Source organism: Styela clava, chromosome 12 (genome assembly GCF_964204865.1).
Source record: "Styela clava chromosome 12, kaStyClav1.hap1.2, whole genome shotgun sequence".
Taxonomy (NCBI): Eukaryota; Metazoa; Chordata; class Ascidiacea; order Stolidobranchia; family Styelidae; genus Styela; species Styela clava.
In genome coordinates, this window is record NC_135261.1 from 11,540,776 (window position 1) to 11,559,550 (window position 18,775).

At 35.9% G+C, this 18,775-nt stretch overlaps 1 protein-coding gene across 2 annotated transcripts; it reads left to right on the forward strand.

Moving 5' to 3' along the window:
- The first annotated feature begins 7,020 nt into the window (after window positions 1-7,020).
- On the forward strand, window positions 7,021-18,089 carry LOC120330126 (splicing factor U2AF 50 kDa subunit-like). Of its 2 annotated transcripts, none has more exons than XM_039396965.2 (10): window positions 7,021-7,204; window positions 7,768-7,988; window positions 8,463-8,721; window positions 8,813-9,019; window positions 9,624-9,773; window positions 14,590-14,710; window positions 15,261-15,421; window positions 16,265-16,414; window positions 16,990-17,186; window positions 17,824-18,089. In XM_039396965.2, exons 1-9 carry the CDS (start codon window positions 7,175-7,177, stop codon window positions 17,182-17,184), a joined length of 1,494 nt encoding a protein of 497 aa, XP_039252899.1. In that variant the 5' UTR covers window positions 7,021-7,174; the 3' UTR covers window positions 17,185-17,186; window positions 17,824-18,089. The 2 variants fall into 2 exon arrangements, with proteins under 2 accessions (XP_039252899.1, XP_039252898.1); XM_039396964.2 differs by having other exon boundaries at window positions 7,023-7,204; window positions 8,463-8,727.
- Window positions 18,090-18,775: the final 686 nt, after the last annotated feature.

An 18,775-nucleotide genomic window follows, 5' to 3' on the forward strand; every position in this document is an offset into this window, starting at 1 on the left:
GCCTACCACCAAGGGCATCTAAAACATCATTAATTCTAGGTATGGATGTATTTTGCTTTACTGTAACTTCTTTTAAAAATCTGTGTTCACAGCAAATTCTCGAAGACCCATTTGTCTTACTTACGGGTACAAATAGGGCATGAAAATGGACTTTCATATTCTTGGATTATACTATTATCTAGCAATTCTTGTATTTGTCTTCTTATTTCTTTCCTAAAGCAAGCGGCTCACGCCTTGGGCTCACGCCGAAAATTTGTGAATTTTTACTTCAAACTAATCTCAAGTGGACTCTTTTTCGTGCTTTCGGTCACGTTAATATTACAAGGGTGACCTGCATTGTTTCCAACAAATATTCAGTCATTGGGTGGAGCATTGAAAACCTCAGCCAAACATATTACAGGAGTAAATTCCCCAAGTGCTTGATTTTTATTAACATTCAATGAGAACGGTCCTGGGTTCAAAATACGAACCGGTATTTGGGTATCAATAGAATAATAAATCAAACTTCGAAGAGCCGAATCCTTTTTCTGCAAGCAAGGGAGGTCTATTTTCAAAGTAACCAAAAATACGGGTCGGTATAGTACCACTTGACTTATCAGAAGACACAGATTAAAAATCAGTCTCAGTAATATTATTGGTGCTTATATCTGTGTCATTATAGTCATTACCCATCAGACTTCCCATTAAGACGACAGTTTCAGAAGGTCCTATCACGACTTCATCAATTGAAGACACTTTGTAAGTGCGTATTGGATTTGGGGTAGTTTCGCATGTAAAATAAACGCAGATCTGCCCAATCTTAAGACTGCAGTCATTGTAATCAATAATTTGGGAATAAGTAGTAAAGAAATCGTTTCCTAACAGTATCTTATCGACATTAACTTTAATGTCTTCTGCTACAAAAAACACGTATTTTAGGTCTACCCGAAATATAAATAGGTTCTCCTCTATAACATTCAAACCTCCGATTAACAGATTCTATGTCGTGACTTCTGCTAGCTTTTTTTCCACAGGGAGGATGAAATGAAAGAGGCACCAGCACCACAGTCTATAATAATGTTTGCATACAAATTATCTCCGATCAAAATGTCGGTATAAGTGTACAAATTTTCCCGCATTCGGTATAAACATTGGAAAGGGTGTTAGAGACTTTTTTTAGCATATTCTTCATATAGCTCATTTTAGTTAGTTAGTCGATATTTTTTCATTTACAGGCTGTTTAGCCTATTTGATTCAAGCTCTACATTCTAATCTATTTCTCGGGTTGGTGACTGGCCTTGTTCACCAACCCCTCCGTGTTTAACACAGAGTTAACATCGGATTTAGACTGTCTATCGTCTACCTGCTTGATATTACGATATTTACCCAGAGCTTTCTGCAAAGCAAAACGTATCTCGTCTGTATGGTTAGACTTCCCATAGTAACTTCAACCACCAGAATAACAGGGTTTTTATGCGCCAGATAAGGTACTTCGGCCACGTCCACGGTTACAAGGGCCGCGACCACCACGGAGTTCATTTTGTTTTCTGCAATAATTTTGATGTCTGGGATCGCCATTACAACTACCGCTATATCTTAACTCTGAGCTCATCGCATTAACATGTGAGATTTGTGGTCAATTTGGATCCACGCAAACAGCTGTATATTTGTCGGTCTCAACTGCTCGATCAGTTGAACACTTATTAACATACGCTCGTAAATGCTTAGCTATAGGTTCAGCCATTTAGAAATTCCTGAGCCCTGGGGTTTCTAAATTCATTCAAAAATTGCTGACATATTAAACGTTTTGTAGCTGGTGATTGTTCATAGGCCAAGTAAGTCTAACAATCGAAATCTCGGGCATAAGTATTTAACACTCACCCACTAGCTGTAAACGATCTCTAAATTTCTTATCGGGGTTTCTTTCACCAGCCACACAGAAAAACTGTATCAAGTATTGCAATATATTGAATATAACATCAGAATTATATCTATCTTGGAGCGAAATAAATTTTCAAATGGCCAATAATCTTTGCATCAATAAAGCTATATAATCAAATTACCTTTGCGTGGTTATCTTTAGCTCTGGTATGGGACGTACTTGATTTGAATCAAATTGCGAAATTGTTCAGGTCATCACCATCATGAAAACTTTGATACTACGCTTACGCATTTTTGATGCTGAATGAGCTCTATCGTAAATTTCCTGTGGAATATCAGGACTAGGTCCCTCTATATAACCCGGTACAAATTGTACAGAAATTTGTTGGATAAATTGATGTTAGGGTGGGCTGTTGGAACCCCTAGTAAAATGGGTTTTGCGCAGAAACCATAAGAAGTTACTATGAAAATAAGAATAATAATTCTGACAATACATTTGATACGGAATATTTCCATAACATATATTTGGTTGTTGACTATTAGGATAAACAACACCAGCCAAGGACGCCGGATTAACGGGTCTAGGAACGGTTGTAACAATTGTGGTATCGTTACTCCTAACACTTGGTGTTGTCATGCCAGACGCAAATCCAGAAAAGTAACAAAAACATTAGATATACTTGATACAAAAACTTCTGTCGCACTAGAAGTTGACGGAATATCTTCATCTTTTGATTGATTCGGTATTTTACGCGGAATTTTTTTTTCACTGTGTCGATGCGGAGCGACAGGTATCCAAGTAGGGTACTCGAAATGTAAATGTACGTAGCCTATGTTGTTTTAATAATGTTCTGGAGCGATCTGTTGCGCAATTCCATACACCACAGCAGATATTATTAAAGTATTGTTCTGTCATTGTCCAGTTTGTCGTTTCTCAATCTAAATTAATTGGACTAATGTTCAAGTGTTCTGTAACCGAGTAGCCAAACGAAGTTTGATTTGATGATGCGAATTGTCCAAAACTCGGTTATTTTCGTCAAGTTGAGTTCTGATGTTGTGTCAGTAAAACCAGAAAACCTAATTATATAAAATGTATAAGAAGCTGCTTCGCTATATATAGTTTTCATTGTCTGACTCACAATTAGAATATAAATTTTTGCAATCAAAATTGATCGTGGATCATTTTGTTATTATGTTGTTGTTACCGCTTCTTCTTGTTGTTACCGTATGAAAAAATCGTTAACTATACTGAACCAATTGCTTTGAAATTTTCAGTGGTTAAAGATTATATTATTCGTTCGATGGCTATTACTATTATTTATTCCTAAATTTTTATATGAATCCGACGAGATCTGATATTTCATCCAAAGTTCCGCTGTATTATTACCTACTGCTTGCGGTCTCCGGTGTTCGCGTTAGGCTGGTGAATCATGGTTCATCATAGTAGAGAAGTCTTTTAGATTGATTCAGATTTCCTATTTGTCTTTTCAGCGATCTAGAAAAAGAATTGTAAATGTAAGGGAGTGTAGAATCTTAGCAGAAAATCGTATTAAATTTGTGTGTGTTTTTAAGGGCACATTTTTATATGAAGATGCTAATGAAAGTAAAAACAATGAATATGATGACGTTGGATTTGGCAAACGACCTAGTTCCCAAAACAATATCATTGTAGTTGAGATTGAGCTTCAGAAAGTCAGACCTGCGCCAATCACTTTGATTGTTGGAATTGATAACAAGAACCAAGGGTCATCCAAAAACGAACCTGGAGTTAAGCCCAATTGTTTTTTCGCAAGCCCGAATGCGGCGCAGTTCACCAAGAGTAACAGAAAAATAATTCGACGTTTGGGAAACCATAGTTTTTTTTCTTCTGCGAATTAAAAATAAAAGAGGAGGGGGGATGTTTGACGTTGCCTCTAGTCCTAACACTGAACTAACTAAGATGTAAGTTTGCTGCCAGTTCCTATATAAGCGGAGAGGTTTATGTTGTTCGAAGTTACAGGTTTTTCAAATATGTTTTTGCGCAATTCGGGATCATCAATTTAATGCAAAGATTACCGCTATGTTACGACATTCCTATCTTGAAATGTTTTCATAAATTCGATTTTTTTTTTAATTTTATGGAGACTTTGCGACTTGTTTTGAACAGTCCTCAGCAACAATAACTACAGTATATTTATTACACTAATCAATGATAAATTATTCTACTCACCACCGCGTTCTCAATTTTGCACAATCGATTTTTTGTTTGCTCTCGCCATTCTGTCCAGTTTCTTCATCGCATCATTTGTGGGTCCAACTATCATTGGTCAACGTGGGGATTCGGGGAACTGCTTGCAAACGATGGTATTCAGATTACAGAATCGCATGGTGAAATTTTAATTCCATTCATATATACCATGAAACTAGAAAAATATTTGTATTAATAATAATAAATGTTCACTACTACTGCGATGAGGTCATAATATACGCAGGTTAAATTTGATATACTGACAATTTAGGATTTCGAATGAGACTAAATCTAAAGGCTAAATCTGGCGTTTTGTCTGTATACTGAAGTACAGGTGTTTCTACGAGAATCGACTTACTTGACTACTTTCGCAACATTATCTAATCAGCAAGATGTTAACGGTGACTTCACAATGACAACTTTGCGTTTGATATGAAACCAAAAGAACGAGGCCATATCCGGATTCAATATGCATACATTGTACCAACTGCCATAACATTTACTTATTTCACCGTTTTTTTCAAAAAAATATTTTTCTTTTTTATTGGATTTTCATAAAATAATACAATATTGCAATAAAATAAAACAATATTGTAATAAACAATATCAATCAACAAACAATACATCATAGCAATACATAACAACATCATTCCAGATAACTCTATGCATAACTAGGCTTACCATACGTCCCGCTTTAGGCGGGACAGTCCCACTTTTCAACGTCTTGTCCCGGTATCCCGACAGGTCAGCCAAATGTCCCGCTTTGGCGTTCAACCAGTCAGCATAAAACACGAACAATACAAATTATAATGTTATTGACACTGTTGTTGCTGTGTAGCGTACCGTTAGCCTTCTTACTGAAGATGCGTGCGTGGTTTTGTTTGTTCCGTTGTTTTGTTACATTACGGATAATTGCTACATTTTGTTACGTGTAAGCATCGTACGCCAAAAGGGGGCTTAACGTTAACGTAAATTTATTTCTATTTTTCGAACTGAAACCGATAATTAGACAGACAGCGCATGAACTTTCGATTACAATATGGTCAATGAAGACGGTTGGAATGGTTTTAAATATAGGCCCCCAATGTAAAATTTAAAGGAGCAAAAATCACAGATATGGTCTTTGGGGGGTCCCGCTTCGAGATCACAAAAATGTGGTAACTCGTGAGATATCGCGTGCATCTAACAGACAGACAGACAGACAGACAGACAGACAGACAGACAGACAGACAGACAGACAGACAGACAGACAGACAGACAGACAGACAGACAGACAGACAGACAGACAAATACCTATCAACATACTTACCGATTAAAATCGATAAGTAATAAAGGTAATAAGGTTTCAATATGTTGTTTACATATTTCACACACAGCACATACTAAGTCAGTGGTTCCCAACCGGCTGTCCGCGGACCGGTGTCGGTCCGCGAAGCTTTTTTGCCGGTCCGCGAGAAATTTCGTTGTTACTTATCGATTTTAATCGGTAAGTAAGTTGATAGGTATTTGTCTGTCTGTCTGTCTGTCTGTCTGTCTGTTAGATGCATGCAATATCTCACTAAAGCAATATTGAATCTGCTCCAGATTGTGCATTCATCATATGTCGAACCAGAAGCCTATTGGTTTTGGATGAATTACATTGTATAATTAGCAAGTTATTAATTAATTAGTGATGGGACACAAGGTGTCACTATGGAGTAAGAGCGCTGTTTTGGGGATCTCAGAGCTACGTGTTGCGAAAACTTCTTTGAGGCCTCGTTTGCTATCCTATATTGGAAACGGAGCAAACAGCAGCAAAATTCTCAGTTAATTGCGTTTGCACATGATTTGGTATGTACATGTTTTTTATGTGAGATGTTTTATGCTTGCCTTTCTTATTCATAATGGGTGCTCAGCACTGCATTTCATTACGCAAATACATAGTATTATTTTATGTTTCACTCATTTCAATTTTTGGCCGGCACATTATTTGATAGTTTTTCTTCGTGTGAAAGTTTTTAAGTGTGCCTTTTTGGCTAGAAGCATATTGAGCGCCTGACATTGCAATATATTATGCAAATATATGTTATTCTTTTCTGTTCCGGTCATTTCAATTTCTTGCCGGTCCGCGAGTACATTTAATTTAATTTTATCGCCGGCGGGTAAAAAGGTTGGGAACCATTGTACTACCGTGTTTTCCCGGAAAAAAGAACGGTGTCTTATTTCAATGTTTTTTCGATAAATACCACTAGGGCCTATTTTTTTTTGGAGGGGGGGGGGTGTTTTTTATTTTCATTTATCAAAAACAAAATAATAAATTAGAGATTTTCAAATATAAAAATGTAATAACCGATATTCATTCATGTATAAATAACACGTTTTTATTTAAAAAAAAACTGCTAAACATACATTATAATACCTTAAAACGGGTAGGAAAGATTTCTTGTTATCGAAAAAAGTCAAAAAAAAAATTGTTTTATTTTAATAGCTCACTTATCATCCTTCTTAACACTTTCTTAGAAGAAATCAAGTAATATTAACTGAAAAAACTACCGTATTGAAAGTGATATCCATCCGACCATGGGGGATCCACCTACAGCTGACCAATTTAATTGTTACATCATACAGAAGTCTGCGTTCATTGGTCCATGATACCGGAAAAGCAGAGAATATAGGACAGATCATAGCGCATATTTCTTGTAGTAAAAGCTAAAGCGTCTTTTCCGTAAAGCGTGCAACTTTTGGAAATGGGAACAAGTCATTATTTGTTAGCAAATTTTTAAGGAACATTTTAAAATCATTTTCAGGTAGTTCACTTTTGTGCGCTACGAAACTGAAAGATAAACTGCCTCGGCTCGCGGCCTATAAGTAAGTATCCATTTTCATATAGTCTATGTGTCACTATCGCCTCTAGTGATGAGGAATAATCACGTGACTTGTAGTTCCTTTCCTCGAGTCTGACATATTTGCGTCTGCAATTGTTCTGTACTGCTCGTCAGCCGTCTGTGGGTGAATAATTCGTGATACATTAGAAACCTCAGTGAATTTAAATTTTTCGTACCTGATTTTTAATTGTATTGTCGAAATTGGAGGTTCAGGAAGTACAATATGGACCAGAACCAACAGGCCTTTATGAAGGTAGTATACCGTACCGGTATTCCGGTTTGTTCTCTGCTGCCTGACTGCTCTAGGCTGGCAATTATATTTTAATTCCATAACGTACGTTAATTTGTTTGAGTATCTGAATTGAAATAATTATGCATAATATAATTGTTATAGTGAAAATACGGTACTGCAATTTTGCCTCCACGTCATACAAGCATACGGTACCGTACTGTACACATGAATGCATGATGATCAATGAAGTGGTAACTTAACGTTAAACAATACATGAAATAATTATTCAGTTATTAAAATATCAATTCTTAAGCTTATAAATCATGTAAATTACATTTTATCCATACATTTGTATAATAATTCAAGTTTCAGTGTTTGATATTGCTGAAAATATTCCTTTGCTTTTACCAACTGGTACAACCATAGTTTTTCTTTAGGGAGCCAAAAATGAGAAGCAATAGTGTGTCGCAATTCTTTCATCTGATCAGGCATGCTTGATTGATTTCTAATTTCGGTAGAATGAGACAAGACCTAATCAAACATTCAAAAAAGGTTTTTGATAAAATTATTTACATTATTTTCAGCAAGAGGCTGGTCCTGATTCATATGAAAATGGTGGTTATCCACCTGGAAATAATCAAGGATATGGAGAAGATATAAAACCACAAGGTGGCAATGAAGACAGGCGTGATCGTAAGAGGAGAGACAGGTCACGTGATAGAGATCATGACCGGAGACGCAGCAGAGATCGGGATCGTGATAGAGATAGGAAAAGAAGAAGCAAAAGCAGAGAAAAACGTCGAAGGTACTGTGTATGCGAGGATGGCTGAATTTGAATTCATTTCCAAATGTCTTTCAACAATCTCAGATCATAAGCATAATAACCAACTCTGCAGGTCATATTGATATATAAATATGATTCGTGATTGGATTAAATTCAAGTTTTATCTGTATGATAAATAATATTTAGTAATTTTTTTAAATTCATGTAGTTTATTGACTTTTTTATTATCAGATATGGAGTAAGTATCAAAGTAAGTAAGATTTTATTATAAAATATTTTTATAGAATGGATTTTTTTTTTATATTTAAAATAATATAATTTTCTGATTGATTATATTCTAATAGAATTTCAAGTTCCTAATAATGCAGTTTATTTTGTGCCAAGTGATTTGGCTTTTCGGTCCATGGCTATTGTAGGCATATTTATTATATTACAAAGATTTATTATTCTTGTTTTCTAAATTGCAGCGACCCCAAATTTTTTTTAACCCAACAGGCGATCGAGGTCAAGAGAGAATAGAAAGCGACGCAGTCGATCTCGAAGCAAGGAAAAACCAACTACAGCTACAAAGAAAAAGAAACAATACAAATATTGGGACGTGGCACCATCTGGGTTTGAACACCTCACCCCACTTCAATACAAGGCCATGCAAGCAGCTGGACAGATCCCTCTTATGGCTACAACTCCAAGTCTTGGCACTGGGACACCTACTGGTCCAGCGGCACCTCTACCGGGGACACAGATGACTCGTCAGGTTTGTGTGGGTAATTTTACCTGTTTCATGAATTGAATGGATTTATAGTGAAGCAATTTATACACGGATGTATTGTTTTACTGTTTTTCAGCCTTTCTACTTGTTCCAAGCTCGGAGATTATATGTTGGTAACATACCTTTTGGGGTGACAGAGGATGCCATGATGGATTTTTTCAATCAACAAATGAAAATGTCTGGTCTTGCACAAGCGCCCGGAAACCCTGTATTAGCTGTTCAGATAAACCTTGACAAAAATTTTGCTTTCCTAGAGTTCAGATCTGTGGATGAAACTACACAGGTAAATACAGAAATTTTTCAAATCTTGATATATTATTACTGTTAGATATATAAACAGATATAAGTATATATATAAGTAGATATAAAGATTTTTAGAAAGAGATTTGATATAATTCACCGCTAGATAAATAAACAGGACAGAAGTCCAATTGCTATAATATGTCTGAATGCGATATTGTGTACCATTTCTCAACTCGCTGCCATTTCTATTTGCTTAACTGCTTTATATGTTGAAAAAAAATGTAATATTACACCACAACAGTATACCAGACTTTATTCTATAGGCTACAAGGATGGCCAAAGCCGAATATTTTTCTATTTTAAATACATTATGAGAAAACGTTTTCGAATTTGAAGTATTGTTTACATTCTACATTGGGGCAAGTGCATGTGAAAAATTACATGAAATATCTAAAACAACATAAATATAAAAGACATTGTTTTCTCTGTGTTGTTTGTTACGGTTGAGATATTGTATTCGATATTTGATTCGTTTTGGACATCCCTGGTTCTATATCACCAGATAGTGTGATGCAAAACTTACCATCAGCTATTAATACTTATTGCCAAGTAGATATCAAGCTGGAGTATTGTTTCTATTTAAGGCTCTTGCTTTTGATGGTATAAATTTCATGGGTCAATCATTGAAAATTCGACGACCAAGTGACTACAAACCACTGCCAGGATCTTCAGAAACACCTTCTGTTCATCTGCCAGGTGTTGTTTCAACTGTCGTACAAGATTCTCTACATAAGGTAATATTATGTTGTATTGAAATTATGTAGAATTACCGTAGTCAAATTTGTTAAGTCTCTCATACAGTGTTCACTATTAGCGCACTTTTTTGCGAAAATTGCGAAACACTTTCGCAACTTTTTTTAGGGACTGCGAAATAGCACTTTTTTCCGATTTTGAAGAGAAAAAGCACTTTTTTCCGATTTTGAATGGAATAAAAATTCAAAGTTTTCAAATATTTTCGAGTATTAAGTTGACAAATAAGTAACATACTAGTACTTTTGTAACTCAATTCTGCATATCATAACGATATTTATCGGAATTTTAACCTATGAGATGCAGACAAAGGAGATAAAGCTTTTGCATTAACGGCAAAATTCTTGTTTATAATATGATTATTATACAAGCACACCGATTCCGCTTCTCCCGCAAAAAACGCTCCCGGGTGTTTGAAACCAGATGTTGGAATACTAGGCAGTGCGTTTCTTTGAAGGTCATGTGACTATCAATGATATCGATGAATTCAAAATGACTATAAAAGTGTTAGTAACGTGTTATAGTCACTTTGGATGAATTGTGACCAAACTGCACGATTTTCAAATCAGACGAAACTTTTAGCAGCATGTCACAGATTTGCAAAATCACCAAATTCACAAAATACCATTAAGTGCCATTTTATTGTAATCACAATGTTGAAGGGACGTGGCATTTTCCGGAATTTTGCGATATTTACACAACTATTCCTCATTGATATGCGAGGACAGGTGGGCAAAATTCAATATTTTTTTGAATCGAATATTTTTAAGGAGTACCGAATAAACGTGGTGGAAACATTAAAAAATCGGCAATAAAGCCTTTTTACTGGTTAATTCCGTTGTAATGGCTAATTGTTCTTGTCACCGATGGTTTTGGCGGCGATATCCAGGTTTTGGGTAATCTATATTCCCGCCCTCTCCTTTTTACAAATATGAATTCTTGTGGGTCGGCGGTCATCAAAGTTTTATATATCGGGTTTACCCGTTCGTTCACATCGGCAACAGCTGTTGAAGACATTGAGGACTCAAATTAACATTTGCGTTGGCTTTAATATTACCTATCAAGATTTGTAAATTTACCGTCCCAATTTTATGGGAATGGTAATATTATTGTCCATACCGTGATGCAGATATTTATTAAGACGATAATTAACTTTGTCATGTATTTCTATGGTGATAAACTTGGCAAACCTGAAATTGTGCCAATCCTGAATGTTGATTTAAAATAGTGATTGAATAATTCGGCAATAAAGGCATTTCTGCGTGGTCATAAGACGAGATGGCGTTAATGAACAGCACTTCTTTTACAGGATATTTTACGTATGCGACTTAATGCTAAAAAGATTGGGCTCGAGTGCTTTTTTTTTCGAGTGCTCGAGTGCCTAATAGAGGTCAGGCGCTAATTGTAACTAATTCCCTCAAGTTTCAACGTGTTTTCAACAAAACAATACCCCGGCGATAATTATAGCTAAAATGTTACCGAGCAATTCACAATTTTATTTATGGAATTTGCAAATTCACCAGTTTCTTGACGATTTTGATATTGTCATGCCCTAAGTATTAGTGCAAAAAATACTCCCATTCTTCCGCGGCGGTTTGACGGGTTCTTTGTTCTATTCTTCAGAAAGTTCTGACACGGGGATATAGAATACTGAATCCGGAGGGTTGAATCCCTGTCCACTTACTGGTGATTTTCCGTTTTGAAATGCGTGAAACATTCTTTATTTTAAATTAAATGACGTTTCGCGGGCTAGAGTTCTCCCCGAAAATGATGTGTTCCAGACGTTAGTTAGACGATAGATAAAACATTAGATTATTAATTTTCGTGACGCCCCGTTTTCGAAAATACAAAGTTATATCGCAAAAAAGCGTTATGATACATTTGGAATGAAACATTATTTACCGTTAATTCAGATCATATTTTACTCTTCATGACACCCGGTATCCGAAAATACAGTTGTATCTCGAAAAATGTGTTTTGTTACATTTAAAATAAAACATTTTTGCGATTAATTTAGATCATATTTTACTTTTCAGGACACCCGTTTTCGAAAATACAAGGTTATATCGCAAAATGTGTTTTGTTACATTTAAAATAAAACATTTTTGCGATTAATTTAGATCAAATTTTTCCTTTCACGGCAACCCGTTTCCGAAAATACAAAGTTATATCACAAAAAATGCGTTTTGTTACATTTATTTTGCATTCCCAATAAAATACATATTTTCCCTAATTAAGGTCGTCGATGAATCTGTTCCTGTCGTTCAAGCTCGACACACGTTTGGACGAGTGTGGGGGCGGTTTTTTACGATTTTATTATACGATATATTACGATTAAGATTTTATGATAGAAGTGAATTTGTCTCAAGATGGTATTTTACGATTCCTGCCCACAGAAAATAAACACGCTGACAGGCTTGGTTATAATTGATATTCGTTAATTTTTTTTTTACACTATCAATAAACGCACCACACCAATTGCGACCATATAAATTGCAGTCGCATCGGTATGGACTGTATGTTTTTGGCGCTCTCACATTAATAATAATTTTCAACAAAACAATACCCCGACGGTCATTAAAGCTGAATTCGTTACCGAATAATTCACAATTTTATTTACGGAATTTGCAATTTCAAGATCTCACTTGACGATTTTGATGATGTCATGCCCTAATTATTTCTGCTTAAATGCCTCAAAATACAACAAATGTAATCATTTTCGACGATAACAGGCGCAACAATTCGTAAACGAGCCGTTATAACGAAATTCGCGATTGATTTTACCTCTCTCTTGTTTACAATTTTAACATCCCGCCGGCCATGTATGGTCGAATAAAATGTTCACATATTCGAAACATGACTTGGCTAAGGATGGAAGGGATCACTAAAGAGCTAATAGAAAGTACATACGCGAGGGTATGATATTAATATCGAGAATATTTGTGAGCATATCACAGGACTGAAATATTTTGCACCCGGCTGTTTGTTTGTTGGCAGAACAACGATACGCTAAAGTTAATTGATCGAATACAGGGAAGTATTTATTTATCATCTCACTTGCGAACATCGAGGTTTTGGCGGAATTGTACGATCATGTTGTCTTACTTAAATAATACCTTTTTCAATAAATGTTCATTTTACTTTTGCGACTTTATTATATGTCGGGTTTTCATTTATTTTAAATTCGAAATTGTCCGAAATACTCCCAACAGGTGTATAAGTACAATAATATTAGTACTTACCAAAGTACTTACCAGGGAAGTTTAATACACACGATGTGTAAAGGGCGTCGTAACTCCCGTTTATTAATTATAAATTATTTTTCATTCTGCTTAAAAATCAACGGCAGCATCTCACGTAACTCTCGCGACCAAATCTCTTTTGTTTTGTATGGCATCGTCTTGGCGATGAATTTATTGCCGACTGAATTTTAATTGTGTTTTAGGATAAGTTATTTTCTGTTTGTTGGTTTCTAAATTTTACAAACTTGGGTAGCAATTACTATTAATGTGAGATTTGTGCATATGAACGATTGAATATCGCGACTGGATGTCCGATATCTGAGAATGCGTAATTCTCTTTCAACATTAATTTTCAGAATATCAGCGTTCATGTGGTCGAATAAAAATTATTTATCAAAAGGATTGGTATTTCGAGACACTGTCAAAATTATTTGGGATCCACTATCATATCATTCGTTTATTTTTTTTATTCATGTTTTTCTCAAGAATCACCCTCCTTATATTTAGTGTACCTTCGCAAAAGAAAACTCTTTGGTGTCATCGTTCCTATTAGTGTAATTGAAATATATGGAAACCTCGCAAGTGGCGTTGTGGTGCGAATATTTGATACTAGGTCAGCAGCGTTACAAAGAGTGCTATTTATGAATGTTGAAAGTACATGACATTACTGAACATTTTGCCAATATATGATGTTTTCTGCCCGATTTAAACTAACTCGCACGCAAACCAAGGCATGTCGACATTTAAAAATTACTTGTCTTTGGGTAAGCTCTGAAATAGTATAATATAAATGTAAATGAGGAATTAGGTCACGCTAGCTCACGAAACGGGAGGATTTTCAAAGTGATCTTGTGTAATATTTCGGAGAAAAAAGTTTGAAAGGAAAGTAGGTCAACCTATCTCCTAAAACAGGGGAGTATCCTGCGTAATATTTCGGAGGGAACGTAGGTTAACCTATCTTTTAAAACAGCGGGTGGCGACTTTCAAAGTGGTTCAAAATCAAAAATTAATAAATATCAGATAAGGTTTAGGGATAAATCGAAAAGTTGAATTTCCAGCGCACCTAACCCTAATTAGGCTATTTATATTTGGGGGATTATTTTGCACGGGATTTGTACAAACGATCCACCCTGTAACTAATATGGTTTCCAGCCTGCCTCGTGTCTGTTAGATGGAAGGAGTAACAAATGTGAAAGTCTTTGCTGTTTAGGCGAGTAAGCAACTGACACCGTGATACATTGCATGAAAGTTTTGTCCGCGGCAGGTGTTAGCAGATGTTATTTCGTTGCCGATGAATTCGCTTGTTTTAATTAAACATGAATTCGCTTAAAGGGAACTCGGTTAACGAAAAGGCTTCTCTTTAATTCATAATATTAACCGGAGGAGCGCTTTTTCGAGTATCTATGCCGTTTTAAATGGGTTATATGAAAGGCTAGGGCACATAACTTGTGAAAATCGGCAAAAGCACTTTCGCACTTTTTTTTTCGACTGCGAAGCACTTTCGCACTCATAATTTGCTTAGAGTTAACACTGCTCTCATATAATTTTGTGTGTTCAGGTATTTGTTGGCGGTCTACCAAATTACTTGAATGAAGACCAAGTAAAAGAGTTGCTGACTTCGTTTGGTCCGCTTCGGGCTTTTAATCTTGTGAAAGACAGTGCTACGGCTTTATCAAAAGGTAATATATAACATTTTCCGACACGTTTTCCTACATTAGAATTGACAACATTACAAAAACTCTACATGGTGCTTGTATGCAGAGGATTTTACCTCAGTGGTAGCACAACAGGAAGTACTTTAATGTACGTTTATACCATTGCCTTGTCATTGCAAACTCATTCAATCAAATTTTGATACCTGAATTTTAGCGTGTTTTTACTGTAGTTAGAGCTGACAAGCTCTTCAAGAGTAGAAGTTTTCAGATTTTGCCAGGAGTTCCAGTTTAAATTTCAGATTTCTAGGTCGAATTTCAGGTCGGAACTCAAAAGTCGACAAAAGGCACAATTATAGTCTTGCATATGCCAAAATATTTAAATTTGTTTTTCCTCGGAATTAAAATTTTAGCCGAGGCTAAGTATATATTTCTGTCAAGTTGGAAAATTTTTGTTTTTCTTTCAATTTCTCAGAATTTACAATCTACCGTTAATTTTTCCCGCTCCATGGCTTTGTTGCTGTGAAATCACTCGGAATGGGTCAGTCATTGGGTGTAAAAATTTGTAATATTTTAGGATATGCATTCTGTGAATATGTGGATGCTACAATCACCGATCAAGCCATTGCTGGATTGAATGGAATGCAACTGGGTGAGAAGAAACTCATTGTACAAAGAGCAAGTGTTGGAGCCAAGACTGGATTAATGAACATGCTGTCAACACCAGTTACTCTACAGGTGAACATTTTTGCGGAACTCTATTTTTCTGAGTATTCAGGACACAGCTATTCTTTCTGTAAATAGAAGAGACTGTTTCAACCTGTTCATCTTTTTATGTATATATTGCGTGGCTGGTTGACTGGCTTATCGTAATCCTAATCCGACTAAAAATGCTTTACTCACCCTTTGCGAAACTTGTTTTGTGTAATTCTTGTGCATAATCTAATATTGGCTTACTAAATTGAATATCAAAGCAGCTGGATTTAGTGATAATTCGTATTACCTAAGACATACCTCTGAAACACATACATGCACTGTACGATACAAGATGATGTACCGGTAAATATGCGAAGACCATAAAGATTCAGTTATCTAAGCACTCTTAACATATAATTATAGGAGTACGTATATGCACACATTTAGTGGTCAAACTTTGTATTTCTTAAAGTTTGGATCTGAAGTGGAAATTATAAGTTTTATCAACCAACAATATTTTACGGACCATAAGGCGTTCTTTAAATTCCCTTTTTCCCAAAATTGATAAGCTAATGCACCTAATGAATGAGTCAGGTAATGCTTTATTGCCTAAACTCGTAACCACTAACGATACTATTGTTTTTAAACAAACTGCCTACATTTCTTCGAATAATATACAATAACTGAAGAAAATGTTGAGTTTTGTTTTGTTTAATGAGCTTTATACAGTAACCCGACACTCCTTAAAAACTGTTCCGGTCTTAAAGCCCGATGCACCTTGGGTATGGACAAAACTCCAATATAGGCAATTTACTGCCACATGGTTCGTAAAATACGGGGGACTTTGAATTTGAGCTTATCTGTATGCTTATATATATTTTCCAGGTACCTGGTCTTGTAACAGCTGCGCAACAAGGACCGGTCACAGAAGTTATATGTCTTCTCAATATGGTGACACCAGAAGAATTACAAGATGAAGAAGAGTACGAAGATATCATGGAAGATGTGAAGGATGAATGCAACAAACTTGGAAAGGTTAGTATTAGTCATAAACAAAGATGAAAATAGTTACAAAGATGAAATAGAAAATGTTTTGGTTCTCATAGGATCAGTTCATGTACGATTTCTGTCTTGTTTCTATATCAGTGGCCGCTGAATCTAGATTTACTATCTAATACATGTTAATTTCCGTGCTTTTATACTTATAAACTTGACATCCGAATTTATCATTTCCTTTACCAAAGGAGGTAAAAGGAATTTAGTAATTATAATGGGCTTGGCTATATCTCCCACATTTCCAACTTCTCTTTTCGTTGAGACTGCATCCATCTTTTTGCTTCAATCAGTAATTAACAAGAGACTGTTGACAATCATGGCTACTGGTATACAGTACCTATGGTATGGTCATGGTGGAACAATCTTAGTTTCCTTCCAGTACTCCAAGCAAACAATTTTCTGGTTATAGTAACTGGTAAAAAGCTGTTAATTTACTTTATGAACAATTTATTGCACTGAACATAGGGGCGTTTTAGATTAAATTTTCAGAGTCGTTTTTCCTTTATTAAACCCGAACATGCAAAGCATATACATAATAACTCTTAATTTATAAGGTGAAAAGCTTGGAGATACCACGACCAGTACCTGGTACAGATGTGCCTGGAGTTGGCAAAATCTTTGTGGAGTTTATGGACACAAGTGATTCTCAGAATGCCTGCAATGCTCTCTCTGGAAGAAAATTTGCCAACAGGGTGGTTGTCACATCTTACTATGATCCAGACCGCTATCATAGACGTGAATTTGACTAAAGGTAATGAACTACTTGTTGAAACTGTCAAGACGAAACACTACTTATTTTTACCCACATGAGCGCCTTTTCAAACATAAACTGTCATATTAGGATTTCGCATGTTTACTTGCACACCACTGGTCTATTCAATGCTATGAGTGGATTTTAGGAATTGGTGCTAGGTGAGACGGTCTCTTCTATGGTGCGGAAATAGCCATTCAAGTCTTCTATTTGGTCATTCACTACATTTGTACTTTGTTGCTTATAAAATTGAACCACCTTAAGGTAAAATTGACCAATGGTCGAGGACTTATTAAGATGTATATTATTATACCTGCTTAACACCATCCATAAGCTCCCCTTTGCCAGAGTTAATATTTCAAAGCATCTTGACTGGGATTTGTCTTATTTTTCTACTGTATTGTATTTATTATTCTTTTGAATTTGTTTATTGACTTCAATTTGAAATGTAGCGCATAATATAATTGACAGTAACTGGTAAAAAGCATAACTGGGCATTTTTGGAAAACACCGGAGGGCCACAAGTGTTGATGAGTCTTTGGAAGTGGGCCGTCGATCATGAAAGTTCGGGAACCACTCATTTATGCCTGAACGTTGAAGTTTAGTCATCAATGATCTTATTTTCAATTTATTCCAGGAGTGGAAGATTGCCTAGCAGGATGCTTTCAATTCACATTTTGTACAAATCTGCTGAACTTGTCCAAAGACATCAATCTGAAACGCGCTTATGCGTCAAAAAATACTTTTTGTAGTTTGTTTTCAAGTCTTTGTCAAAGTAGCACATTCTGGCATACTAAAGGATAGTGAGATGACTATGTCCTAAGCTGAATTCTGATATGGAAATGGAATATAATGCTTTTTGTTTTTATGTCATGTCAATAAATTTTGAATTGGATAAGATGAGATTAGATGTGGTTCTGTGCAGTGTGAAGGTTTTTAGGTAGTGATAGTAATTGATCCGACTGATGATGTTGTAACACTGCTTCTAAATGTTGATACTGGCTGCCTCACAGGGGGAAGTAATCCATACCTTTGGGTGTATTGTCAGTTTAGCCCTGTGCTATCCGTATAATATTACAAATTGTAGACACTCTGTCTGGACTAAAGGCTCCGATTTGGCATATGTTCGACATGTTTCTTAGGGCTTACCATAGTTCAGAGGTGCACTCAAATGAGGATATGTGCCGAATTTTTTGCCACGTTCGAAGAACTGTTGGTATTGTGAGCACAATTTCTTTAAACTAAATATTTTCTCCTCAAGAGGTTGCAGTTGAGTGTAAGAGTTCTCCATCCAGACAGATCTTTGAACGAATTCATTTGCGTCCCTGAAGCGCTTTGAGAAGTTCCCCACACATTTGTGCAAATAAACACAATTCTTACAAAATTGGGTGCTCCTGAAGTATGCGCACCAAGATGTCACATAACCTGAACCCTATTTGGGTGACACGTTCGAGCTTATGGCATGCCACGTTGTGCACCCATGATGTATATATACTCCAGCATGTTTCGGAAGTCTAGTATAATCTATATTTAATACCATGTGTGTTTATCATCATGGCGGTATTAAGTCAGGGAGACAGCATTTAATT